The sequence below is a fragment of the Leopardus geoffroyi genome, chromosome C3 (genome assembly GCF_018350155.1).
Source record: "Leopardus geoffroyi isolate Oge1 chromosome C3, O.geoffroyi_Oge1_pat1.0, whole genome shotgun sequence".
NCBI classification, from domain to species: Eukaryota; Metazoa; Chordata; class Mammalia; order Carnivora; family Felidae; genus Leopardus; species Leopardus geoffroyi.
Genome location: NC_059338.1, coordinates 68,278,410 through 68,305,454, shown reverse-complemented (window position 1 = coordinate 68,305,454; position 27,045 = coordinate 68,278,410). Strand labels below are relative to the sequence as shown.

Sequence of the window (27,045 nt, the reverse complement as noted above, 5' to 3'; positions counted from 1 at the left end):
GGGAACATGAGCCTGGTAGCCACCGTTATTTCCATGCTGTGCGTGGCAGAATTCTCCTGCCGAGTGCTTACGGCAAGGGAGGTGACCAAGGAGAGGCCAGTGGCGGGTGTGACGTGCTTTGTCTCATCAGAGTGTCCCTCCCTGCCCGGCGGGTGAGCGAGGTCACGGACGGGCTTAGAGCCCGTCTCAACCTCACGGCACGTTGGTGTTGCCTGGGGGGCCTAAAGCATGCTGCTCCGGGGGTCCCACCCCAGAGTCCCTGCGGGACGTGGCCTGGACATCGGGGTTTGGGGAGCGCCCCTCCCCCCGGGCGGGGTGCGGATCCCGGAGCTGCAGGACGAGCCAGCCTTTGGCAGAGCAGGCGGGAGGTGGCTCAGTCTCAGCCCCGGGGGATGATTTAGAGAGCCATCATTTCCTAAATGGCACCAGGGTAAAAGCAGTAATTTGCCAGTGGGCGCCCAAGCGGACCAAAGGAGTGAGTGCCTGACTTCCCATTTCTGAGGACAGGGTGGACCCGGGGGGAGGACTCTGCCCGTAATCTGCAGAAACCTTGTTTTTCCTGATCCAGCTTTGCTTCCAGAAGCTCCCTTTTCCACAACGTGATGAAGAGTAAAGACTTGTGTTTTTCAATCCCCCCCACCCCGCCCCACTTCCAGGGCCCACCCTTCCGGGTATCCATTCCTGCCCTTTTCCTCATTGCTGGAAAAGCAAGAAACATTTCTGGGTCGTGTTTCTAGGCCACAAGATGTGCCAAATTCTAATGGCCTCTCGTTAGGGCTGTAGGGCTCCCTAGTCTCTGCCTCCTTGAAGTTCACCTCCGGCACCGGCCTGTACTGACCCCCGTGGCTCGGCTGGGCCTCCCCGGGGTTCCCTGCTGGACCCGCGCACGCACTCCGGATGCATCTTCTCCCCACGGTTAGCTGCCACGTTGTCATGCCGGATCCATTTGCTGCTTATGTGGGATTTGTTACTCTTGAGGCGGTTTGGGGCGCCGGTCCTCGTCCAGCACCGTCTCACTGGCTCTGATCCCTGAGCGGTCTCTATGGCACAGTTAGAAACACATGGAGTTTTGTTTCATGGGGATAAGATGAGGCAGTTGACAAGGAAACGCAGCGAATGCGAATGCCTGCGTCAAGTGCCCTATACAAATGCAAAGTGCCTTTGTTGTAAAGGGACAGAGAGACATCCTGTTCCCTTTTTGTATCTGCCAAAGGGTCGCGGCTATGATGAAATCCTGGAGGACAACGACCACCGATTACAACCCAGGAGGTGGGCAGGGACTCACGGTGGAAACGGCTCTGGCACCGTGGCCTTTGAGCGCTGACATCACCGCCCCTCGTGGCTCAAGGCGCCGGGACCGGGACCGGGTGTCCTGGTAGGAAGCAGATAAAGGAGCCACTTAGCAAGGTTCCTGCCCTTGGGGGATGTGCTCAGATTACCTCAGTGGGACCCACGATGACAGAGGGGCCGTGTCACTCTCCCCGGGTGAGCTAGACTGTCACACACGCCACACCGTGCCATCATGCTTTGTGATAGTGGTGATGCCCACTGCCACGTGGACGTTGGTTTGTTTGACGTTATCGATCAAGTATTTCAAGCGCAGACAGTCGGGACTTTAAGAGGAAGGCTGCGTGGGGGGGACAGGGACAGTCAGAGGTGAGGTGCTTCCCGAAGTGTGGGCTTTCTTCCCTGAGCTGCTGGGGGGTGCGGGCGGGTCTGGGTGCCCAGTTCTCCCTGGAGTGGTGCGCAGCCCGGAGCGCTTTGCTGGCGGCCTCGGGGCCCCTCCTCTGTCCCTGTCCCTGGGGCGGCCGGTGTGGGGTCACACCCATCTCTGACTCCCAGCCTCCTGCCCTCCAGAAGTCCTCGTGTTTCCGCATCCACGTTTCCCAGGACAGCCCCGTGCCTTTGTGGTTAGCAGAGATGCCCGGAGGCCAGCCGTGACATTCACCCCTGCTCTCGGGGGCCCTTTGCGTGACATTCACCCCTGCGCTCGGGGTGGGGGGGCAGCCATGACATCCACCCCCGCACTCGGGGCTCCTCTGGTCTGATGGCCCTTCTCAGCTCGTTCTCGGCCTCCACGTCAAGTGCAGTCTGGGCGCTTTGGACCAAAGGCATCTTCTCAGCATCAAGACGCTGTTGGGGACGGCTTGGCCTGCAGGAGAGCCGCTCCCGGGCGGGCAGCGGGGACTGTGCTGGCAGCTCCAGGTGTTTTCCCTCAGCCGGCAGCCTCAGCTTCCTGGCCAGGTTCTGCAGAAGCACTTGGCTGGTCAGACCCCACGCCAGCCTTTGCACAAGGCCCCTGGCTGGCTTTCAGAACCTTGAGGACCCTGCAGGACCCCGCTGCCCTTGAGAGAACCTTCTCTCCCAGCCCGTTTGCAGCACGCTTTCCAGGGGAGAAGAGGGTGTGCACGCAGGTCCTATTTCACGACCAGGAACGGGTGGAAGTTCCAGCGGGTTCCTGCTGCTGCACGGGCGATGCCGCTTAGATCTTCCGGTTGGTGTCCCCCAGCCCCACCCCGCCCCGTCCCTGCAGCGTGCGCTCGTGTGATGCACACAGCTGCCTCGAATGGCAGCCCTCTCAACGGTATGGGGAGTCCAGGGCGCCAAAGGGTCAAGTCCTGGTCTCCTTCGTGACACCGTGGGTGCCCTGCGGTTCATTGCCATCCAGCCGCACCCGTCAGAGCAGCAGGAAGCCTACGGACCAGCAGCAATGCAGGTGTTGTTCTTTGCAGCAGGTGTGTGTGAGTGTGTGCGCCTGTGTGAGTGTGCCTGCGCGTGTGTGCGTGTGTTGGGGTGGAGGAGGTATGCAGGTGCTCCCTCATTCCGCCTGGATACTGCCGTGTGCCACGCTGCCCCAGTCGGTGGCTGGGGGGGGAGACCTCGCAGAGTCCTGCAGAATCAGGAGGTGTTGCAGGTGCAGAAAAATAGAGGAACGTTTATGCTTCGTGGGAGTAGATGAGCTCCTGTCTTTCAAGAAACAAATCGCATCAGAACCTCTATTCTCGGGCCGCCTCGGGGACTCAGTCGGTTAAGCGTCCGACTTCCGCTCAGGTCATGATCTCACGGTGTGTGGGTTCGAGCCCCGTGTCGGGCTCTGCGCTGACAGCTCGGAGCCTGGAGCCTGCTTCGGATTCCGTGTCTTCCTCTCTCTCTGGCCCCCGCCCCCCTACTCATGCTCTGTCTCTGTTTCTCAAAAATAAACATGAAAAAAAAAGAACCTTTATTTTTAGCTCAAGAACTGGCTTAGGGATACTTGAAAGAGGTATCTGGGCAGGTGAAGACCCCAACGACAGCAGAAATCAGTAGCTGGCCATGGTCCTCGTCTGGCCCACATAGTTACTGACTATGATAACTAACGTGTGCAGAGTGCTCCTCGGGGCACTGTTTTTCACACTCAGCTGCACGTCGGAATCCCTTGGGAGGTTTTAGGAAATATCGTTCGATCCCCAGAGATTCTGACTTAATTGGTTTGGAATAAATCCTGGGCATCAGGACTTTTAAAACTTCCCCGGGGTAATTCTGACGTGCAGCCTGGTTGGAGACCCTTTGCTAAGCAGGCTCCGTCATTCAGATTCTCTGACGCATTTCAGCCGCCTTGGTGGCCCGGCTGCTGGGGCTCGGCTGGTCTGGTGGCCGGTCCACCATGGCCCTGCCCTTCCTGTCCAGGGCACGACTGCATGGGGCGCGAGGGACCCCATCGTTAGCTCTCTGAATCTCCTGGCACCTCCAGCAGGCAGAAGAAGCTTTTGCCGGCCCCCCAGGACAGGTAGCATTTCAGAGCCAGAGGTCGAGGAACAGGAAGTGGTCTTCTCTCCTACCTGCACGGTGGGGCCCCGGCGGCGGGTTCCTGAAACGCTGCGGCTCTGGCCCCACCCTCTGAGTTTCTTGGCAGGGAAGGACGTCAGAGGTCAGCGTGCTGAATGACTCCTCGTGGCCGCGCGGGCCTCGTCTGCCCCTCCCTCCCCGGCGCCAGGAGCACACGCTTGTTTTGTGGGACCGTTTAGTCGCACACGTTATGGTTCTTCACCCCAAATGCATTCGCCAGCATGACCGCAACGCGCGGCCGCACCAAGGACGCTGTCATGACAACGACATCTTCACGGTCATCTCCCTTCTTCCTGTTAAAGTGCTTTATGGGTTGGTTTTGTTTTGTTCTTTGGGAAAAGAATTCGGGATCCAGCCAAGTTTGACACATTCTATTCAGTTGTCATGTTTCGCACAATCTCTTTCAGTCTAGTACAGTCTTCGTTAGCGCTTTGCTCAGGACACTGGCCTTTCTGTGGAATCCCTGATTTGGGTGGTTTTTCAGTGTCCCCACGCATGTGAAGAGCAGGCCTGAGGACCTCACGTCCTGTTTCCCGTGTGAATGTTTCTGTGCAGACGGGAAGCAGGCCGGGCTGCCCTGTCCTGCGTACGTCTAGCACTGGCCTCTGACGGCCCTGCAGCCCCCGCGGCCCCATCGCTCGCCCCCCCCCCACTTCCTGCGCAGTTTGCCAGCAGTGACCCCGTGTGCTCGTGAATAAGTGGGGCGCTGGGCTCCCTGTCTTTGTCCTGCTCTGCCTGGCGCCCTCCTGTCTCTGTCCTGAGACAGCCCGAGACCTCCTCTCGCCCCGCTCGGCTCACCTCCCCTAGTACAGAGGCTGCTGTCTTCACTGCCCTCACAGCGGCCCCAAACCGTCCCTGGTCTCCTGCTCGCTCTCTCGAATTCCAGGCAAGCGGTTGCACCTTACCTGTTCTTGTACCTCAAGCTCAGAATTGGGGTCAGACGTGCCGAACACCCGCACTCGGCCACTTCTCTGGGTCTCAGCCCGTTGAGAACAGACGCAAGAGTCTAGATGAGGATTAAAATGCAGTGTCTGGTCCGGCCAGCTGCGTGGACAGTCGTGGTGGGACTCCGGTACCTCCAAGTCTGAGAGAGAGAGACAAACAGACAGAGAGACACAGAGACAGAGGGGCAGAGACAGAGAATTGGAGACAGAGACATATAGACGCACACAGAGACAGGCACACACGCAGAGATAGAGACAGACACACAGAGTCAGTGAGACAGACACAGAGATAGATACACACAGAGACAGAGAGAGAGACAGACACAGACAGAGACACTCACAGAGAGACACAGAAATGGAGAGACACACACACACACAGATGGACAGACACAGGCACAAAGAGAGAGAGACAGAGACATACAGAGACAGGGACACAGGGACAGACACACACACAGCAGGTGCCAGAGAGGGGAGGGCTGCGGGCTTGTGCTGCCGCGGAGGCAGGCTTTAGACCCTGACCTGGGCACCTGCCACGAGCTTGTAGGAGTGGGGAGAGACTGCATGCAGTTTAGGGACAGGCAGGTCCCAGAGCACGAGAAGCCAGGCCGCAGGCCACCTCCCTAACGCTCCCCCACGGTGTGGAGGTGGCGTGGGGATTCCCATTTTATCGGTTGAAGCAGGAGCACAGAGCGCGACCTTGTGGGGCTCGAGGTCTCCCTTTGGCCCACCGCAGACACATCGCTTACTCACACCTGCTCTTTCAGGTGACCCGTCTCGGTTACTTGGGTCGCCGTCTCCTGTGTCACTCAGGTTTTATTTAATTTTTTTTTAATGTTTATTTATTTTGGAGAGAGAAACAGCACGAGCGGGGGAGGGGCAGAGAGAGAGGGAGACACAGAATCGGAAGCAGGCTCCGGGCTCCGAGCTGTCAGCACAGAGCCCGACGCGGGGCTCGAACTCAGGAACAGTGAGATCGCGACCTGAGTCGAAGTCGGACGCCCAACCGACTGAGCCACCCAGGCACCCCCCACCTCACTCAGGTTTAACACCACGTCCGTCCTTGGTCTGTGGGTTCTGTTTCCCACGTGCCTCGTGAATTGCAGCCCTCCTCCCCCAAGTCACTTCTGTCAGGGCTCAGACTCTCTTCTTTTGCCTGGACTATTGCAGTAGCTTACTAGCCGGGCTCCTCCTGGCCTTTGGTCTGTTTTCCAGTCCTCCCAGGTTCACCCTGCGCGACACTGTTGGAGTGACTGAAGCAGACCTTGATCTTATAAAACTGCCTTACCCCAGAGCAAATCTGGGTCCCAGATTTGCAGCACAAATGACTAAATATTCCATGCTGCTTCTAAGGCTCTCTCTGATTTCTCACCACCCTATTAGAATCTGCTTCCTTCCAAACACTTATTTGCTCTCCCAGCACTTATTGAGTGCCTGCTGTGTGCCAGGACTGTGCCAAATACTCTTAACAGAGGTGTGTGAGGCTGCTCTGTGATTTCCTTTCTTTGTGCCTTTTCATACGCTATTTTATTTGCCTGGAATGTTCTCTTTCGGCTAAACTATTATCCTGTAGTCCCAGTTCAGATGTTGTGCCTTCCGCGAAGATTTCTCTCTCTCGTCCACAAGACGAGAAATGCTCTGTGCCTTCGCTGTCCTGCTGGGTTCTCAGGTGGCCCGATGGTGAAGCCTGGTGCACGCACTTGACCTCCAGACCCGGCTGGTCTTGGGACCCGCGTGTCCCGCTGCACCTCATACACGGGGCGCTCTGCTGATGAGTGGTTAGAAAATGGCTTTTTCTCCAAAGTAGGAAATGCAACAAAGCCAGAGGAAAGTGTTTAAAACCACGAATAAGTTACACATGATCCTAGGTATTGCTAAATATAGCCGTGCAGAAACAAACATGTCACGATTAATTAACACATTTGTGAGCCGCCCACAATCCATTCTGAAATAAAGCCGCGTATAAAAATGTTAAATAGCGTCTCTTCATCTCTTGCTTTTCCTTCCCGCTGTGACTTAGGGTTTTATGTCTTTCCTCTTGAGGACCAGAGGCGTGCTTAGCGATCGCTCTGAAACCGGATGCCGACAGGTGCTGACCCAGCATCGTGACCCTGCTGAGCCATTTCTGCCGACGCCGCTGTGCATCCCGGGACCCGTGTCCTGTCGCCTGGGGCGCCAGGTCTCGCGTCCTCTGCCCGCCTTCCCGGCCACCCCCCCCAGGGGCCTGTCCCAGATGTGTGAGTCCTGCTTCTCCCAGGACAGCCAGGAAGCGCTCCCCACATTTTGGAGCCACGATTCCCCCAGACTCCACGGGCTCCACGAAGCCGCCTCTGACACTTGTACCTGTCCCGTCACCCGGGCCAGCTCTTCCTCCCTCACCCGGTTCCTCATCAGAATCATGAGCACAGCATTTGAACTAGAGATCATGGGCCCCCACCCCCTGGAAATTCTGACGTGGTGCTTGGAAATTTACATTTTATTTATTTACTTATTTTAAAGTTTATTTTGAGAGTGATGGGGGGAGCAGAGAGAGAAGGAGAGAGAGAGAATCCCAAGCAGGCTCTGTACTGTCAGCACAGAGTCCGGCGTTGGGCTCGATCTCATGAACCATGAGATCATGACCTGACCCAAAATCAAGAGTTGGAGGTTAACCGACTGAGCCACCCAGGTGCCCCAAAATCTGCATGTTACTAAAGATCTACCGAAGGATTCCGATGCACAGCAGTTTTGGGAACAAGCGACTTTGGGGACCCTCCGGTCAGGATGGGATCTCCCACTGCCTTGGGTTGCGAGTGTGTATGTGTCTTCCTTCTGGATCATTCTCCTCCCGAAGGCAGAACAGCGTCCTCAAGTCGTCCAGCCTTCGGAGCACCGGGCAGGACACGGCTCACGTTTATGTGACAGTCACTGCACAAGAGCGTGTTGCATGCACGCGGGTGGTGGTGGGGGGGGTTCTTCAAGGAGGTGAGGGGTGGGGGGAACGTGTGACGTACCCAGGACTTGAGAGAAGACCCGGGTGAGAGAGATATCACTATTCTGTGCAAAACGCAGGCGGTGATCAGGCCTCTGGGGAGTCACTTTGAAATCTGTTTTCTTCCAGGGTCAAAATATTCCTCCTAGAGTGAATTATTTCCAGGCACAAGAAAAGCTCCCCTTTATCAGGCTTTCCAACGTGTACCTTATTATTTGGTTGTTTCCCTTCTGGCGTTCTGATGATCAACTGGGTATTTTTAAAATAGAACGTTTCAGCTCTTCCAGAATGTGGTTGCTCTGGCAACAACCTTGAAAACTCCGGAAAACTTCGTCCCGTCTCCAGACTCCTTGCGATTTCCAGCTGCCGCCCCACTTCGTGGCCGGACCTTGGCGGAGAGGCGACCCCCGACGGGTCCTCAGTGAGCGCCGAGCTCTCCTGCTTGCCTGCAGGGGCGCTGCCTTCCAGCACCATCCCCGGCGCCGCGCTCTAGCCCCAGCCGCGTCTCCAGCAGCCTGTGGGCCAGCGAGACACACGCCTTCCTCTGCAGCTGGGAGCTTACGAGGAACCTAATCACTGCGCGGTGGCTTCCAGAACGTGTCTCTGCTTTTACCGAAAAGCCAAACACAGGATGGACCGCGTCGCTGCGGGAGGCACGTGTGCTGCTGCTGATCACAGGCCAGTCTTGGGCCAGGTCCGCGGTGCCACTGAGGTCCCGGCTTCCGCCTCCTCCTGCTGGCGCCGGGCGCAGTTCTGGGGGTGGGGGGGGAGGGTCGCAGCTGCTGGGGTCAGAGGGCAGGGCTGCAGCCCCCTGACTCTCCGAAGGGCTGTTTGGAGCGGGGGGCCGGTCACTGGTGCCTCTCTGACCTTCACCTCCTCCTCGGCAGAAATTCCCGTCATCCCACGTGGACGTGTGCGGCCGGGCCTTCCAGAAGGAAGGGGTGAAGTTTGCTCCCACGATGAAATCTGCTGTGTGGGGTCTGACCCGAGCTTGCACCTCCCCTTCCAGCGCGACTTTTAGTTGGTCCGCAGCACACAGCGTTCACGTCGTGTAGCTTCCCAGCAGCGTCTGCGAGGCTGGGCTCCTCGAAGTTACGGCCGTGTCCGGAAACCAGCTTGGGGGGGCAGGCGGGACGGTGCCGGGAGCCTTGCCGTTCTGTCGAGCTCTTCCGGGATGTTCCATCACAAGCGCTCCACGAGAGCGTGTACCTCTGACCCCCACTCCCGAGTCGCCTTGTGTGGCAGACTCCCGTGGGCCCCCGGGGATAACAGGAAGGTTCTGGGGCAGGAAGTGTGTGCTGCTGGCGTCCCGTTCTCCAAGCACCCTCGCCTCGCGGGAGGGTGACGGTGGCGTGATGGGGCGAGGGGGCCACACCCCCGGGCCACTTGGGCCCCCACAGTCCCGGGGGAGTAGCCGCACTGTGCTACTGGGGGAGGGCCGCGAACCGTGTCCCCTGGACATGTGGATAGAGAGGGGCACTGGCCGTGGGGAGGTGATGACCCGACCTCAGGGCATCTCGCCCACACTGGGGGACTAGTTACCATCAGTGCTGACTCAGGGTCACCTGATACCCCGCCCCCCGAGAGCACGGGTCGTCCGCATTCTGAAGATCCAGCCGGAAGGCCATGGCTGGCGCCCAGTGTCCCGCCAGTCCAGAGTCACGTCACCTGGTGTGGGGGGTGGCAGGGTCACCATGGCCGCAGAACCAGTCTGTCACCACGTCGGCCTGCATCTCACAAAACCCGGAGAAGAGTCCCTTGTCCCTGTGCCTTCCAAGGTCTGCCCATCACAGACACACTGTCTCAGCAGCCGGGGACGTGGTGGGACGTGGCAGGGATGTCAGTGCCCCAGGCCAGCGGCGGTTCCTCCTCACGACGTCGCCTCCCTCCTCTGCGTGCCGCTGCCGTCTCTCCCGTCTTTAACGTGCCTGTCCCGACACCAGCCTCCGCCGCCTCCTGCCTCACATGCCCTTTCTCAGCGTCCTGGGCCCTTCCTTCTCTCCTCGTCCCGGCGTGTTGGGGACCCAGGACCTGGTACTCAACTTTGTACATCTTGTCTGCTCGCACCCTCCCGCCAGGCAGTCTGTCTGAATTTCGTTCACCATTCGTGTTTCCTCGGCCCCCCCCCGCCCCGCCCCGGTCCCTCTTGTGAGGACTGACCCTGCCCCCAGCCATCCTACAGACACTGCTGTCTCCCCAGAAGGCCCCCTCTTCCAGCACTCTCCTCTCCCTGGGCCCTCGCCAGCCGTGCAGGTGCTGAGTGACCTTGGCAGCCGGGCAGAGAGGCCATTGTCCCGTGTCCTTCTGAGGGCACTCATCCCATCATGGGGCTCCAGCCTCGTGACCTGACCACCCAGGGGCCGCACCTCCAAACACCACTGGGCTGGCGACCTCACTTCAGTGTGTGACTCTGGGGGACACAGACGTCCCGTCCATAGCACCGCACATGTTAGCGAGGGGCAGTGATGGCTAAGCGGCCTCCTTCCTCCTTCCTGCCCGCTGGGCTTGCACTCCTGTTCTCCCCGTGTGGGATTAATGGTCCCCAATGTGCCCCGCTCACCTCTCCTGGTCTCTCGCTGTGCCTCCTTGCCGACCCACTGCCCTGGACACTCTGAGCTCAGGTCGTTGAGCCTTCTTTACTCAAGCCCTTGGGGAGCAGTGGTGGACGTCGTGAGGGACCTGGCTGGGGCTGGGGCTCCCATCCGTGGGTGGGGGGGCCAGACCAGCGACCCCGGGCTCACCAGCTTATTGCTGACTCCGCACCCTGCTTTAGCCCGTGACGGCCGTTTGCGTTTCTCATACCGAGGAATTCGCTCTGGGATGGTGATTGTGACATTTACAGGCACACATGACACAAGGTGGCACCGCGTTCCGGCCACTGTTCCGGGCCCCGCGGGTGCAGCTGTGAGCATTCATTGTGGGTGTGGAACACAGGCTATAAATGAGCAAACAGATGTGTGATGTTTTCAGGTCATGATGGTAAGTGTCCACTTCAAGCAAATAGAATGGAACATGAGGGAGTCTGGGGAGGGGCTCCCTGGTCAGGGGTGACGGCACGTGCCAAGGCCCCGAGGTGGCGACAGACAGGCTGCGGTTGAGGAACAGCAGTGGCTGAGTGGGAGCGACCTGGGGTGCAGAGTCAGGAGGGCCTGGAGGTCATTGTAAGGAGTCGGGTCTTGTTCTAGAAGCCACAGGGAGGCGGTGCAGGGTAGGGCAGAGACGTGGCACGTTCTCTGTGGCTGCTGGTGAAGGCAGGCCAGGAGCAGGGCTGGGGTGGGAGGGGGCCCGTGGTCAGGAGGCTGCCATCATTCCCGTGACGGGTGACAGAGAACAGCGCCGGTCACGGTGTTTCCCGTGGCTGCCTGCTGGGGGACACGCCTGCCTCGGCTTCCCCACTGCCTGTTCAGCCAGGGTCCCTCCCGCCGCCTGGGGGGCAGCAGCGGCACGGTGCCCACGGATCGGCACCTCCAGGGCCCGTCACGGCATCTGGCGCCTCACGGGAGGCTCTGCGCGTGAATAAACGGCGGGTTCGCTCACACTTGTAGGTGCTGTATGGAGAGAGACCCACAAAGACACACGGACAAACGGACGGTGCAGACGCGTGCATGGCTCAGGAGGAACGTGGGAGCTCCCGCGGTTAGCGTTGACACAAAGTGGTCGGACACCCCAGAGCACATGGCATTTCTGGGGACAGAAGTGAAGGGTGGGAGGGGACTTTGAAAATTTGCAAGTGCTAGAAATAGACTGGAGAAGGGAAAGGGAAGATACATCAGTTTAACTCTCAAGAGAGCTTAAGTGCTGCTTTTCCCACAGTACGTGAGCTGACAAGGGCAGGGACCATCGGAGCACGCGGCTCAGATGTCATCTGTGCGGTCTCACTATGAGCCAGACATGATTTTAAGAGCTTCTCATGTATTAACTCAACACTCATTACAGTCCTGTGAGGTGGATGTCATTATATCCCCATTTTAGAGATGAAGAAACTGAGCCCATTGGGATTACGCAGCGCATCTGGCACTCGACAGGCAGGTCTGGAGCCCGGGTCTCTTGCTCCTTAATCTAAAACTGTTTTCACCGGGACACCGCCCCTCCAGCCCTTCCTGAAAGCAAAAGTCGCAATATTATATTGCTTTTCCCCCAGAATGTTGGCTTGTACAAATTCCTGGTAAAGCGTGGCACAGTCCCTCTAATAGTCGCCTTTGCCCGACTCTGGAAAGCACACTCGTGTGCATAGTCGACCCTTGAACAACGCAGGGGGTTGGGGCGCCAACCCTCCCCGCGGTTGAAATCCGTCAGATTGTATCCTGTGTTCTTGCGGTAAAGTGAGTGGAGAAAACCTCCAGCCTGTGCCGTCAAATGTGCGCGTGTAAGGGTGCCTGTGCAGTTCCGCCCCTGGTTTGCAGGGGTCGCATGCGCCGGGGGCGCTCTAGAGGGGGTCCGCTGCTCTTGGCTTTGCTGTAGGCTCGGGGCCGGGGCGGTTAGCCCACCGTCCGACCGCCCGTCCGTCCATTTGTCCGTGTACCTGCCCGTGGGCTCTGAACAAATGCTAACTGAAGGTGGTGCTGACGATTTGCTCTCCTCCCCCAGGTGCTGAGACTCTTCTCTCCTTCCATTCACCCTCTTAAGCTCGTTTGGAGCAAACAGTCTCCAACGAGCTGCAGGTAATGGGTAATTAACACCACTTAATGGCTGTGAAGTAGGGTAATCCTGTTTTTAACCTGGGAAAGGCTCTCCTTTGGGAGCTCATGCTCAAGACCCAGGCTGCTCCGAGCCTCGCTCTATTAACAAACTGCCTGTGGGGCTATGTGAGATGGTGTGTGTGGGGGGGGGGGGTCCCTGCTCCATAAAAGGTGTAAGCAACAGAGCCTCGTGGAGGACGGGACCCCAGAAGGTGCGCCCTCAATGGTCCCAATGGGAGCTGGGCCTCCCAGCCTTCACACTGGACCTGGAGGGCGGCAGGGAGGACCGAGCGCAGAGGCCCCGAGAGTCACCGTCCCCACCATGCGCACGGATTTCCACCCCGGCCGTGGGCAGAGTGAAGGCGGAAGCTTCCTTGCCGTCCTGTGGCTTCTGTGGTCCGGAGAAATCTCCACGGATGCTCCCTGGAGTCCTGACGCTTTAAGAAGCTGGTACCAAGGATTTGGGGGCTCCAGGTCACTTCTGTGGGAGATCTGTTAAGTCGTGCCATTCTAGGCCAGGGAGGAAAACGTGACTGTGTCAAACCACGCCCGATGCCCCTCGGGGATGCCCTGCGCCCGGACACTCCGTCCGCTGGACCTCAGCCGGGTTCCCTCTGAGGAACGTGCCTTCATTCCCTCATTCAGACGAGCGTTTCTGTCTTCGCTCTTCCTGCGGCGAGGGTCTTGCGCGCCGCCCTCCGTACTTCGGCGCCCGTTTCTTGGCGAGACGGACTCCACACGTTGCATGTACACTTGCATCGCGGCCTCCGCTCGTCAGACTGCTGGGCGCTCCCGGGACCCACCTGCCGAGTGCGAACGTGGGCTCTTCGGCCCCAGCAGGCAGGCTTGTGAAACCCGCACCCCTCTGCCCTTCTCCTTCTAGAACGTTCCCTCCTGTTCATGCCTCTCCCCCTAGACCGTCTGAGCAGTTGGCTAATCACTCCCTGCATCCTGACCGCGGTTCCTACCCCCAGCACCCCCACCTTTAAAGGGAAGGAGGAAGAGAGTGGGTAGCTACAAGTGTAACTTAAGATCTCTCTGGGTTCCCGCGAGTCGTAAGAGAATTCTGTTCCTTTGAAAATATGGCATTATTGTCACCTCCTCCCCAACGGGCCCCCTAGGTTGTTGGTGATAGTGTGAGGAATTCAAGCTGCACGAGAACAGGGACAAAGGCAGGTTGGGAGGAACCCAAAAGTTTGGTCTTAAAAGGAACCGCCCACCGCCCAGATCTAGAAAGCCCCCTGGGGCAGGAGGAGGGAGCCGGTGAGGCGGGGAGAGTTAGCCTGCCGAGAGCAGGCAGAGTGGGTGGGACAGGAGGCTCGGGCCTCAGGGGGTGAAGGATGCTGGGGGACATGGCTCCGCCCCAGAAGAGTTCATGGCCAAGCCTCTGGGTTCTTCTGCAGGGGTTCTCCCGCGTGGTGGTGGCTGGGGAGCAGGCCACGCTGCTCTTAACCCGTGGAGGCTACCTGCACGCAGGACGGTCATAGCCCCGCTGGGGGTTGGGGTTGAAGACTGAGACCCAGGGTCTCCAGAAAGGGAGCCTCTGCTCTGTGTTGTCTTCAAGCCCTTGGCCTACGAATCTTAGCTAAGATGCTTCATAAAATCATTTGGGATACTTCTGAAAGATACAGATTCCCAGCCCGTGGAGTCTATCTTGGTAGACAGGTGTAGAACACAGATATCTGCAAAAAAAATTTTTTTATGTTTATTTTTGAGAGAGAGAGAGAGCGATCTCAGGGGAGAGGCAGAGAGGGAGACACAGAATCCGAAGCAGGCTCTAGGCTCTGAGCTGTCAGCTCAGAGCCCGACGGGGGGCTCGAACTCACAGACCATGAAATTGTGATCTGAGCCGAAGTCAGAAGCTCAACCGCCTGAGCCCCCCGGCGCCTCCAGAAATCTGCACTTTAGCATACGTGCCCCAGGCGACCCTGTTGCAGCTGGCTGGTGGGCCCTATTTTGGGAATCAGTGCTGAGCAGTCATTTCGCAGACTTGCTTGTAAGTCCCCCGGGGATCTTGTTAACCTGCAGGTTCTGACTCAGCAGGTCTGGAGTGGAGCCAAGGTTCCCATTTCTCTCAAGCTCCCAGGTGATGCTGGTGACGCCGGTCCCGGGACCACGGTTTGAGGAGTGCGGTTCTCGGTGGGTTCCTGGTAACTGGTTGGGAAAGGCCCACGCACACCTACACAGTCTGGGGGTGGGCCCCGGCCGTCTGTGTGTTAGCAGCACCCCCATTGGATTCGGGAGTGCCATGAGACTCGAGACACACCGCTAGATTACCGTGAGGCTGAAGGAAGCCGGCTGGGGGAGGAGGCGGGTAGAGTGTCGGGGAGGTAGAGCTCACGGCAAAGCCCATTCGGTTCTCTCTGTCCCCAGTTTCCCCTCCCCCAGAGACAGAGCTGAGGCTCCTCGGACTTCGGATGGAAGAAATCTTCCTCCCCGTGGGTGTTGGGCATGAAGGCGTTTCCTCCTGGATCAAGGCAGGGGGGCGTCCCCAGTCGGCTGGTGTCCCCAGCACACGGTGCAGCCAGTGGTGAGGGTCCCTGGGCAGTGGCGGTGGGGCCGGAGGGCGTCAGTGAGGCTGGGAGCTGGTCCCGAGGAGCGGTCAGGGCAGGGAGGAGCAGGCGGCTCTGGGGGCTCGGGGCAGGGCGTGGGGGAGCCAGAGTGCCAGTGTCCGGGGCACGTGTGACAGGTGGCACGGATTTGTCAGTGCACAGCCAGGTCCCGGCTGGGGCCTCTGGGCTGAGCTGCGACTGGGCCGTTCACATGCTGGGTGCCCAGGAGCAGTGGGTAGAGGGGTGTGGGTTCGCTCCCCACCTTCTTCCTGGGCCTCTGCTGCAGAGAAGTGAGTCCACACGGCTGGAAAGCAGCAGAAAGTCCCCAGGTTTGGATTAAATGTGCTCAGGGAGGGAGGGTGAAGGAGAGGGTGGGTGGAAACCAGAGGGCCCCACGGGGCTGGGAAGTGGGGCTGGAGACCACACTCCTCAGCTCCAGGCCCCACCTCTGTGCTCTGCCCCCCCCCCACGACCCCCCAGGTGTCCTCACGTGCTGCTGGGACCCAAGCAGGGAACTCCTCTCGCTGTCTCCCTCCGATGCCCCCCCAGCCTCCTCGTGTACAATGGGAACCGGCCCACAGGGAAAGCGATAGGGGACTGGCTTTTCTTGAGGCCTGGCCTGGTCCCTGAGATCAGCTGTGTGGGTCTGACCCTGACCCTGACCCAAGGTGGCCACACTTGGCCCTAGTGCCCAGCACAGCTGCTGGCCGCACAGGCTTCGGAGCCAGGCCCGCGGTTCCAGGGACACGAATCCACACACATCAGACTGATTTGTGGTGGATTTTCACGTTACGGTTCCACACCTAGTGATTACGACCCAGAGTCTCCCGCTCACCCCTGGGAGTATCTGGCGAACATCCGTGCGAATTCTGCTAGGTCGGAACGTTAACTGGCCGGCACTCAGGTCAGCCTGGCCCCAAGCCTAGCTGTCGGGGTCTCCCTGCTAATCACGGCACCTGAGGCTGGGGCGCCCGTCTCCAGCATGAGGGGATCACAGGCCTGGGAGCGCAGGCCCTGCCCCCGCCCCAGCTGCTGTGGGCTCCTGCCAGGCTGCCCTCCGGGATTGCTCTGTTCAGAGCGACCCCAGAGAAAATGGCCTCTTTTGGGCAAAGGGACTCAGAAGGTTTCCTGCCCGCGCTGGGTTTTCCCCGCAGCCTTCCGGCCCAGCGGTCCCAGGTTCCCCGCCTCCGAACCTGCCTGCCTCCTTCCCGCTGCCCCTCATGCACCTGTTCACCCAGAGACAGACAGAGACGGTGGTACCTCCACTCTGGATGCTTATGAGAAAATTGCCTCCACCCCGCCCAGCCCGCGAGGGCCCCTGTTTTAGGACCTGTTTAGCTCCGGCTGGGGAATCGGATGCAAGGACATCATCCTTTTCTTTCACACCCAGGGGCCCGCGGGCATATAGACGAGGGGGGCTGGATGTCCGTCTGCTCCAAGAACAGTCAAGGCCTGGGTTTTCACGGTTGGAGAGGCAGGCTTGTCTCACGCCCTTGTCTTACATCCTTGGGTTTCTCTCCCCGCTTGGGGGAGCTGGGGGCTCGGTGTAGACAGGGCGGGTGCAGGTCAGAGGAGACTCAGGAAACCCCAGTTGGCTCTCGGCCATTTGGCAGAGCTTCTGGGCAAGAGTGACGAGTTCCCTACTTGGGGACTGGCTGGTACGCGATTGTTAGCGATAATAATAGGGACAGCGCCTCTTCCTTTGCGATGCTCCTTCACCCGAGAGCGGCCTCATCCGCGGGACAGGCTGTGTCCTCACAGCGGCCCCATCGGTAGGTCGTAAATGCTGGCGTTTACAGGTGGGGGAAATAGACACTGCCTGGTTAGCCGCGTTCTCGGTGCCACACGGGATCATTACGTAAGTGTCGGGACTTACGTAACACTTTGAGACAGCGGGCTAATATTTTTAGCCCGATGCGGTCACAGCTGAAAACCTGATGTGAGTCCACGGAGACCGGGTCTCACCCACGCGCCCTGCAAGCTGCATCCGGCCCTGGGGCCTTCCTGGTGGCGTGGTGTGGCTCTCAGTATGTTCGGTCCCGGGACATGTGGTGGGAGACGGGGCGGGTCTGCAGGTGGGGGCGCCTTCTCCCCACCTTCCCCTCCCCCAGTCCCAGAGGATCCCATCCTTCCGCTCCTTCACACCCCCTCCGTGGGGGCTGGGAGAGCGTCCGCGCCCTGCAGCACCCCCCCCACCCCGTCCCTCAGCGGTGACCTAGGTGCCGCCTCACTACCCGCTCCTGTAACAAGTCAGGTTACCAGTCAGCAGACCACGGGTGGGCTACGGCCGGGGGTGCGTGGATACACCAAGGAGAGGGGCGGTGCAGAAATGCAGTCAAACCACCCTAGTGGCGGGTGGAGGGGGGGTGGCACGTGTGGAAGGAAGGAAAGTTCTTGCCTGGCCTGGGGGCAGGTGCGGGGGCCGGACTGGTAGAGGCAGGAGAAAGAAGGGAAGAGTGGCCACAAGCAGCTGTGGAGGAGAAATGGCATGATTTGGAAGCTGGCTGAGCCTGAGCGGGCAAGGGCCCTGGGTGGGAGGGGGTGGGGTGAGGGGTCCAGGCGGTGAGGGGCCCGGGGGGTTGGTGAGAGGTCGGGGTGGTGAGGGGCCCGGGGTGGTGAGGGACCCGGGCAGGTGAGGTTCACCCACCGAGTCCCCTACTCTGGAAAGTGGCCCTTTGAGCTCGACTCCAGGGCTCCCGGGTGTGGGCCGGTGGACGCGTGAGTCAGGGACACGCCACGTGGGTACAAAGTGCGTTTCTTACACGCGTGCCTGGCACGTGTCTCCTCTGCATTGTCACGTGGGGCGGTTAACACCGTGGCCCGAGGGGAGGGGCCCGCAGGCGAGTCCCGTACCTGGATGGGGCGGCCGGAGGCGGTTTGTTTCCTGCCCAGAGGAAGCCTGGTGGGTGACCGTGGGCTGCATCCCCAGCGCCAGGCGGCCATGCTGCAGACACGTGTGCTTGTTCGGTCCCTACTGAGTCCCAATAGCACCTGCGAACAGATGAGCAAAGACAGCGCTGGTGGGGGGGCAGGTGCATGTGTGTTGGGGGCCGGAGAGGGGTGCTGACGCTGTGGGCCTGGGGCTGCAGGGTGGCGCGGGGTGAGGAGGGGTGAGCTGGGCGAGGCTTCTGTTAGGAAGCATCATTTGTGGTGAGCCTTCCGGCCGGGGTGGTGGGGAGGAGTGTCCCAGGGCCCCGAGGCGCTCGTGCCCCACTGAGGCACCGAGGCACAGCACGCGCTCCTACGTGACGGGGATGGTGGCGCGTTTCCAGCTCTGTCTCCGGCCTGGAGACCCACTTTCTCCTGTGCCGTCACTTTGGTTACCGTCCCAACTTTGACTTCCGCTAAGATGTACGCACGCTGGGGAGTTTATAAACCTTGTGGCATTTACACCCGCGTGGGCACGCTGGGGCCGGGGAGCTTGGCCTTCTGCTGGTCCCAGCATCTGACCTTTCTTGGTCCGGGCTGGCCTCCATCTTGCGGAGGCTGGCCTCCCTGCCTTCATCGTCACTACATGTTCTTTCTCTCGGGCTCCCCCTGGTCCAGCCGCCGCCAGGAAAAATGCTGTTTCTCAGGGCTTTCCCAGCCCTCCCAGGTTGGACATAAATACGCCTGTTTACGCGGCATATGGGTTCGCACGGGAGGGCGCACAGGGCTCGGAGAGCAGGAGCCGGGCGGTCACAGATTCACTGGAACCTGTATCGGCGCGTCTCTTCCCGGGCCCTCCTCCCGCCTCCCGTGACCCCCGGCGGCAAGCGCTCTCGCCTGGTACGTAGGGCGCCGAGAGCCCGGGTCCACCGGACGTGGGCGGGAAGCATGGCTCTGGGACCGCTAAGAGGAAAGCGTAGCAGAAATGGAGAGTAGTCTTGGGGCGGTGACTGGGTCATGAGCACGCTGGCGGCCTGTCGGGCAGCAGTGACTTCCCTCCGTCTAACGCGGGCCTGTGCCTCTGCTCCCCCTTCAGCTGGTGCTGCCCGAATACTCCATCCACAGCCTCTTCTGTATCATGTTCCTGTGTGCGCAGGAGTGGCTCACCCTGGGGCTGAACGTCCCCCTGCTTTTCTATCACTTCTGGAGGTAAGTCTGCCGGGGACGGGTGTGTGCTTCCTCTTCTCTGCCTGGACGGCCTGCCCTCCAGAGACTGTGGCCCCGGAGGCCCCAGCCACCTCATGCCTTCCTCTCTTCCGTTTGGGGACCTGTTCTCCGCAGCCTTCTTGTGGAGCTCCTCCCGCCTGGCAGCCTCGTAAGGGAAGGCCCTTCTTCCCTGGTCGGCTCACCGCGGCCTCGAACCTCACACATCCCCGTTACAAACAGCTGCAGCGTTTTCACAGAAGTCCCAAAGTGGAGAGAACCGCTTTGCATGAATTAATGGATACACAAAACTCGGCACGTCCTTGCAATGGCGTGTTACTTGGTGGTAAAAGGCGGTGATGCAGTGATGCACGCTGTAGCGTGGCCGGACCTCGAAAATGCAGGTCAAAGAAGCGAGTCATTAAAGGCCATTTCTGTGAAACGTCCAGAACGGGTAGCTCTGAAGAGAAGGGAGGAAGGTTGGGGGCTGGGACAGAAGGCGGGGGACCATCGATAGGTATAGGGCTTTCTCCTTCGGGCGTGAGTGTCCTGAAATTCGATCCTGGTGACAGCTGGGCCATGCTAAACATCCCTAAACCGTATATTTTATAATTTAAATTTTTTTTTTCAACATTTATTTATTTTTGGGACAGAGAGAGACAGAGCATGAACGGGGGAGGGGCAGAGAGAGAGGGAGACACAGAATCTGAAACAGGCTCCAGGCTCTGAGCCGTCAGCCCAGAGCCTGACGCGGGGCTCGAACTCACAGACCGCGAGATCGTGACCTGGCTGAAGTCGGACGCTTAACCAACTGTGCCACCCAGGCGCCCCTAAACCGTATATTTTAAAAAGGTGAAGTTTTTGGTATATGATTTATGTCTTTTTTTTTTTTTTTTCAAATTTTTAAAAAATATTTATCCTCGTTTTTGAGAGCAAGAGACAGAGCATTAGTAGGGCAGGGGCAGAGAGAGAGGAAGACACAGATACTGATGCAGGCTCCAGGCTCTGAGCTGTCAGCACAGAGCCGGACGCAGAGCTCGAACCCACGAGCCATGAGATCATGACCTGAGTCAAAGTTGGCCGCTTAACTCACAGACCCCCGGGCGCCCCTGTGAATCATGCTAATAAAAGACAAACATCTGTCAGATGGGCTGGATTTTCTGGGACCCCACCCAGAGTTGCCCAGGGCCTGTTCAGCCCCGCCTCTGTGTGGGTCACAGTCTATGTCCTTGTCACCTGTCCTGCTCCTTGTGAAGTCCTCTGCCTGTGAGAGGAATCACCCTGAGACCCCTGCAGTAATGAGGTGTCTCTCCAGGCACCAAAGTCATTGTGGACTCACAAAGTCGTATCCTCAGGGCTATCGCTCCTCCCAAAGTGGGAGGCCAAGCCAGAGAAGGGGTCCTCGACGGCCCCCAGGCCCGGGGCCAGGACGTTCTCCTGAGCTCAGCCCCTCCTGTGCTCGCTCTCAGAGCACTTTACAGAAAGCGGCCTCAGCACCTGCATCTGCCACCTGCTTGCAGGCTGTGTGTCCAGCATCCTCCACGGTGGTCCCAGGAGCCCGTGGAGTGGGCACTTTCGCCCCCATTTTACACATGACAAAGCTGAGGCTCAGAGAGGTCAGTGGCCGGCTGGAGGAAGGTCGGTCTGGTGGCCTGTGAGCCCCAGAGCCTGGCTCTCCCCATTGAGCCATCCTGCGTCCACTGGGCGAGGTCGCCTAGAACATTCTCCGCCAAGGTCCGTAGGTTTTGGATCTGCCCCCAGGGAGGCAAGGAGCTCAGCCTGCGGCGTCCTCCCGGCACACGGTGGTGACTGACACTGTCACTGTCCTCTGATGGGGGTGAGGAGGGGCTGGAACCCCAGCCCCCACAGTGCTGGTTAGAAGGTGTTCTTCTGAGCCCCTCTCCCCACCTGGACACACAGCATCCGCCTGAGAGGCTAGAGGTCGGCCCCCCCGGTGGCCCCCACCCCCCACCTAGCCTCCCGCACCGGAGTCCCCACCTCCCGTGAACGAGGCCGGTGGTGTTTCCAGGTAGACAAAGTTAGCTTTAACACTCCCCCCCACCCCCGCCCCATCTATTCCCTGTGCTTTCCCTTCCCTGGTTCCCGGCTCCCTCACTGCTCTCCCTCCACCGTGGCCAGTGTTCTCTGGCTGCTCTGGGTCCTTCCAGCAAGAAGACAAGTGATGTGAACCATTCCCACTCCAGTGAGGACATGACGTCCCTCCTGTAGTGTTCAGGATTCTATTTTATTGTTTTCTTAAAGTTTTTATTTATTTATTTCGAGGGGGGGTGGAGAGCGAGAATCCCAGGCAGGCTCTGTGCTGTCAGCACAGGGCCCGACGCGGGGCTCGAACCCACGAACCGTGAGCTCGTGACCTGAGCCAGAGTCGGGTGCTTAACCGATGGACCCACCCAGGTGCCCCCGGAATTCAGGATTTTGAAAGAGGGTCTGGGGGGAGGACGGTGTGAAAACAGCCAGTGGTAGTTAAGCGAGTGTGGTCAGTGGCATTGCGGTTCTCTCTGTGCGTAGCACCCCATACCTGTGTGGATGCCCATGTGGGTGTGCACTGTGGACCCCCCCCACACCCCTGTGCTGTGGACCGCCCCCTACAAACGTGTGCTATGGACCCCCCACACCTGGAGGAAGGAGATTCTTCTCGCTGTCTCCAGGCACCAGGTGACACGTCCTCCTTCTGTTGTGTAAGTGGGTGGAATCCCTGTGATGCCGGGGGACCTCGGCGGCCGGGAGCAGCCACGGGCCGGGCTGGGCGGTGACTCCAGTCGGCGAAGGCAGACGCCCGCTCGGCGGAGACCCCCGGACACAGTCCTGCGTCAGGGGGGCTTCCCTGGACGCCCTCACATCCCTGCCCAGCCTCGGGGCCAAGGATGCCGTGTCCCCTTCTCCGCAGGTACTTTCACTGTCCGGCAGACAGTTCCGAGCTGGCCTACGACCCGCCCGCGGTCATGAACGCAGACACCCTGAGTTACTGTCAGAAGGAGGCCTGGTGCAAGCTGGCGTTCTACCTGCTGTCCTTCTTCTATTACCTCTACTGGTGAGTTTCTGCCCCTCCTGACGCTTTCACTCCTGCAGCACAGGAGGCAGGTTTTTTTGCGGGGGGGGGGGGGGGGGGCGCGTGAGCGTGGGGGTCACAGCCTGGCGGGTATGACGCCAGCCACCTCACTCTGGGTCGGGGGCGAGGGCTCGTGCCCAAAGGCAGAGGTCCTCGCCTGCAGGCAGGCGTGTCCTTAGGGCCACACCTCTGAGGAGGCGGTTGGGGACGTGTGGCCGCCACTCCTTCCCCACAGGGTTCCCTCCACAGCTCAGCCATTCGGGCCTAGCCTTGTGGCCCCTAGTCCACATGTAAGCATCCGGGGAACCAGAATGGAGACTCTGCGTGGCAGTCACGCTCCCAGAAGGGGCACGCTGGGTCATTACATGCGCGTGCTCACAATTCTCCTGATGGTCTGTAACCTCGTGCTAATCAGGTAAAACTGACTTTGCTGACTTTGCGATTGTTGAGGAGCCTCCCCCCGCCTTGGGTAGAGTGTCCTACCCAACAGATGGCGTAAACAGGATGCCTTTGGTGGGGGGGGGGGGTGCCTTTTCTTAAAGCGTCCCTCTCTGGTTCCTCTTTGGGCTCATCTCTGGGGACCTCACCTGTCACCTTGCCACCTTGTGGTTACCTGCGGCCACGAAACCGCCAGCATCCCAGTGCTGCCTCCAAACTGGTCTGTGGACGGTAGCCGGGTGAGGAAGAGGAAGGAGGGGGTGTTACCAAGGCCACCTCAGGCTGGGGGCAGGCTGGGCCGGCCGTGGGGCGGCCACACTTACCCACATTTACACACGAGCCCTGCTTTGAGCCAAGAGCTTGGTATACGTCGCTCAGTCTGGGGACCACATGCCGTCACTGCCCACACGTTAGCAGTGAGACCACGTCCCCAGACGTCCCATGTTTTCCCGTGGTCACAGCTGCACGTACATCTCAAGTCCGGTCCCAAACACGGAGCTCCCAACTGCTGGCTGTCATAGGAAAGCTCTAGAAAAGTCTTAAGGAAGTCTGGTCTTTCTTTCGCATCAGAATCAGGGTGAGGAGGGTGAGTTTCTTAAAGATGCAGATTCCTGGGTTTGGATCTGCTGACTCAGGATTTCGGGGCCGTAAGACCTGCCTGTCTCCCCAGAACGTCCCAGAGTCCAGAAGACTCAGAGGTCCTTGGGGTATAACTTCCTCTGGGGTAAATCAGCCCGGTGGGGGGGGGGGGGCGGGGGATTCAGAGTTATTCTACCACATTCTTCTTGGGGTGGAGGGTTGGTCCAGGCTCAGGGTGACCCCTCTCCCCTCCTTCCGTACGGAGGGTCCTGGGTCATTGCCTGCTTCAACGTACAAGGAGCCCGAGGGTCTCTGAAGTGTCCCTGGAGAGTCCCAGGGTGCCCAGCAGATTTGCCTGGGTCTGACTCCAAATCAGAACTTTCTAGCAACTAAAGTTTGTTCAGACAAGTTCCTGCCTCGGGAAGCTTCACAGGCTTAACGGCTTGACAGCGGGGGGCTAGCATGAGTGAGGCTGCTCACTGGCGTGTGCCCAGCCTCTCCTGTTGTGGGGCTCCGGGTGCCCCTGCCACAGAGTCGGGGGTCCCGTGAGAAGCGGATCACTCAGGGCCCCGGAGCCACGGAGGTCAAGGCGAGGAGGCACATCCCTCTGCCAAAGCCCGTGCCCTCTCCGTGATGACAGCAAGTGACGTCACAGACACCCTTCACCTGCCCTCCTCGCTCTCGGTCACTCACTCACGCAGCATTTATTGAGCACCTCCTACATGCCGGGCACCCTTCTTGGGAGACTGTGCTGAGCGTGTGGCTTGACGCCTGCCCTCGGGGGCACAGGGTCAGAGCAAGGAGCGCGTGAGTCCTACTGTGCGCACTGTAGACACGCAGGCCAGTGAGTCAGACAGGGTGTCTGCCGTCGGGTCGGCCGTGGGGGGAGGAGTGTCTGCCATCAGGTAAGCTGTGGGAGGGAGGGGTGTCTACCATCGGGCCGTGGGGGGAGGGGGGGGTCTGCCATCGGGCCAGCAGTAAGGGGAGGGGTGAACAGAGGGAGGCCGCATGACCCAGGGTAACCGGGCAGGAGGCTGTACCGCCTCAGCTCTCTTGGCTTGAGAAGACGGCCATGTGGCATCCGCTTGGACGCGTCCCAGGAACCTGCAAATGTCTCCTGGCTCCAAGGCCACCCGAGAGGGGGTTCTGGGGTGGTCAGCACACACTGCTGAGAGGATCCCAGGCTCCGGGCCAGACACTCGGCCGCCAGCTAGGGCCTCGGACACATTTCTTAACGTCTGTGAGGTCCTCGGGAACGAGGTGCTAGCCCCGGCTTTACTGGGGTCCCAGTGGCTGTCACTTCAGTCTGTCACCATGCTCAGCTTGGACACAGCTCTCTGCGTGCACGTGGACCCCCTTCCCCCCTGAGAGTGGCCGGGGCTGACGGTCCTGTGTGCCCCTCGAGGCCTGCATCGAAGGGGCTGGGGTTCTGGGGCCGGAGGGACGGGGTCTCTGAGGAGCTCTGCAGAGCAGTGAGGCACCAGGTTCGACGGGGAAGGGACGCCCAGGGTGCCGGCCAGGCAGAGTGGTGGTTCCAATTTTGTTCTTGAAACAAAGAAATTAGCGAATGCAGCGTGGAGGCAGAGACAAACTGAAGGACAGACAGGCAGTGTCTGGAACACCACCATTTGCAGGCACTGAGGGGAGGCATGCTGTCGCCCTGCTGGCTTCCAGGAGGGGCAGGGCAGCCTCTGGGCACAGGACCGCGACTGCGGCAGGGGCGCCTGGGCCCCGTGACGGAAGAGGCTGAGCACCCGCCAGAGGGCGGCCTCAACCCTGAAGCCCCCACTGTCGAGCCGTTAAGCCTGTGAGGTTTCCCAAGGCAGGGGTGCAGTGGGCCCTCCAGCTGGGGCCCTGCCAGGGATGTTCTGTGCCCACGAGGTGTACCAGCCGTCCCGAGGCATTCCTGAGCTTCGATCCTGGATAGGGATTGAAGTAAAACATTGCGGTTTCTTTCATGTGGTTTCTTCCTTAGATTATCCATTTTTCTCTCTATAATGTGAAAAAATGGTCGCTTTTCTTGGTGCCGTCTATTTTGGTATACATGTAGATACGTGTATGTGGTGTATTTTGGTGTGGAACATTCCTCGGTCTTGCAGAATTAGCCTGCAGCCCTTTCTAAAAGCACAGGGTTCCTTACCCCCTCGCTGGCAGGGTTGGGGCACCACCTTAGCACACGTGCTCTTAATGCACACTTAATGTCTGGATTCTGTTAGAAACAGGAGGGCCAGGGAGATACCCCGTAAGAGATCACGTAGTTTGTGTGCCCCTCGGACCTCGGAAGAGTGATGATGGTCATTGTGGTGGTGATGGTGAGATGTGATGCGGCATAATCTGGGAGCCCCGGACGCAGCCATCACGTCAGCACGAGGCAGCTGCTGGGAAAGAATCCGCTGCACCCCTACCCCGGGGACCGCCTTACGGTCTCAGGAAAGGGGACAGCCACCATCATAGCCGTGCGGGTGAGAATAACAGGCGTGCAGCAACCCCGTCTCTCACCAGGGGACACAATGCACGCTCACAGCAGGTGTTTGGTCCGACGTGGTGGGAAATGATGTGGGCCGTGGGGGGACCTGGCTCCGGTGCCAGGACGGGAAGGGAGCCAAGGGCTCCGGCTTCAGGAAGGACCCTGTTGTGAGGGTCTGAGTCCTTCCTGGGCTCCCACTCACTCCTTCTCTTCCTCTTCTTTCTGCATTCAGCATGATCTACACTCTAGTGAGCTCTTAACCCGGGCCGCACAGGTCATCAGAGACGGGGACGGGAGAGGCTCGAGGCGGAGTCCTCACGACTGGCTGGCGGTTGGAGAAGGGGTGCGTGAGAGACACCTGCGGACGGCGGATTCCTGCGGCAGCAGGGACCGAGGTCACGGAGCGTGGGGGTCGCTGCCCAGCCCGCACCCAGGTGGCGATCCCGTCTGGGCCACGGGACCTCTCCTGAGCAAGGACTGTTGCTGCCTGAGTGACCCCCCGCCCCTCTGAGCACCCCGTGCGGTCCACAGTGAGCCCGGGACCGCGGCGGGTGGGTGGGGGGGCGCGGCTGGCAGGCCACAAACTGCCTGCCCAGGAACAGAATGACCCAGGACCTGCTGAGGCCTCCAGGGTGTCGCGGGCTACCCGAGCCCTCTGTGTGTCCTCGGAGCCCAGCCGCGCCCTGCGCTTCGTGGGAGGGTCTGCGGGGGTGCGGATTCGCCATTGGCTCCCACCGGCCCCGGGCCCGCGGTTGGCCTATTTTCGCACTCTGCTTTGTGGGAGTCGGCCTGGCGACACTGGGAGCTGGGGCTCGGGCTGCTGGCCATGAGTTATGTCCAAAGTCACAGGGGAGGTGGGAATCGGAGGGAAGAATGATTTTTTAAAACATTTTCACGTTCAAAGTGTTCTTTGCCACCACAAACTGTGTTCTCCCGCTGTCGGTCCAAAACCGTCGCAGAATCAACGAAGGCAAATCGACTGGTCGACGTCGTCAACGCCTGTCTTCTCTTAAGGACCCCAAACAGCGGCGCCCGGGAAACGCCCTGCACCTGCTCTGTGCTGTGTGCATCGGGCGGCCAGGAGGCGAGACGGCGCAATTACAGCCTCCTTTTGTGATGCTATGTCATTCGTTCTGTTAGTGCCACTCGAGGACTTTGGCTTATTTAGAATTTTCCCTCTGACGTCCTCTCCTGTTTGGGTAGGAGGTGTCCTTGGGGTTGTAAATAATGACAAGGCTGAGGTTTTTATGTTTAAATTGGGCACGATGATTTCTACCTTATTCCCCACACTTCCCTCTCTTCTGTGTGACACACACACAGGCTATTTATATACGTGCGCGGCTCCCGTTGGAACCGGTGACTCAGGTTTGTGAATGGTGTCTGTGCCGCGCGTCGTGAGCTATGTTTAAAACGCAGTGACAGCTTGTGCGCCACACCTACCCGGCCGCCTCA

The 27,045-nt window shown here is 59.6% G+C and overlaps 1 protein-coding gene and 1 long non-coding RNA gene across 10 annotated transcripts in view; one reads left to right on the top strand and one right to left on the bottom strand.

Moving 5' to 3' along the window:
- CNIH3 (cornichon family AMPA receptor auxiliary protein 3) overlaps positions 1–27,045 on the top strand; it is a 135,413-nt gene that overhangs the window by 58,611 nt on the left and 49,757 nt on the right. For 4 of the 9 annotated variants that reach the window (XM_045453299.1, XM_045453297.1, XM_045453296.1 and 1 more), the window contains 2 exons: positions 18,933–19,045; positions 21,948–22,091. In XM_045453299.1, coding sequence (XP_045309255.1) covers positions 18,933–19,045; positions 21,948–22,091 — 257 coding nt within the window. Of the gene's footprint in view, positions 1–18,265; positions 18,737–18,932; positions 19,046–21,947; positions 22,092–22,344; positions 22,525–25,342; positions 25,589–25,825; positions 26,959–27,045 lie in introns of those variants that run through there. The other 5 variants (XM_045453301.1, XM_045453300.1, XR_006706043.1 and 2 more) reach the window with 4 other exon arrangements.
- On the bottom strand, positions 22,039–23,998 carry LOC123585305. The gene is made up of 3 exons (XR_006706049.1): positions 22,871–23,998; positions 22,697–22,769; positions 22,039–22,123 (listed from the first exon to the last, which is right to left on the bottom strand). It is a non-coding gene; the product is annotated as an uncharacterized LOC123585305 (long non-coding RNA).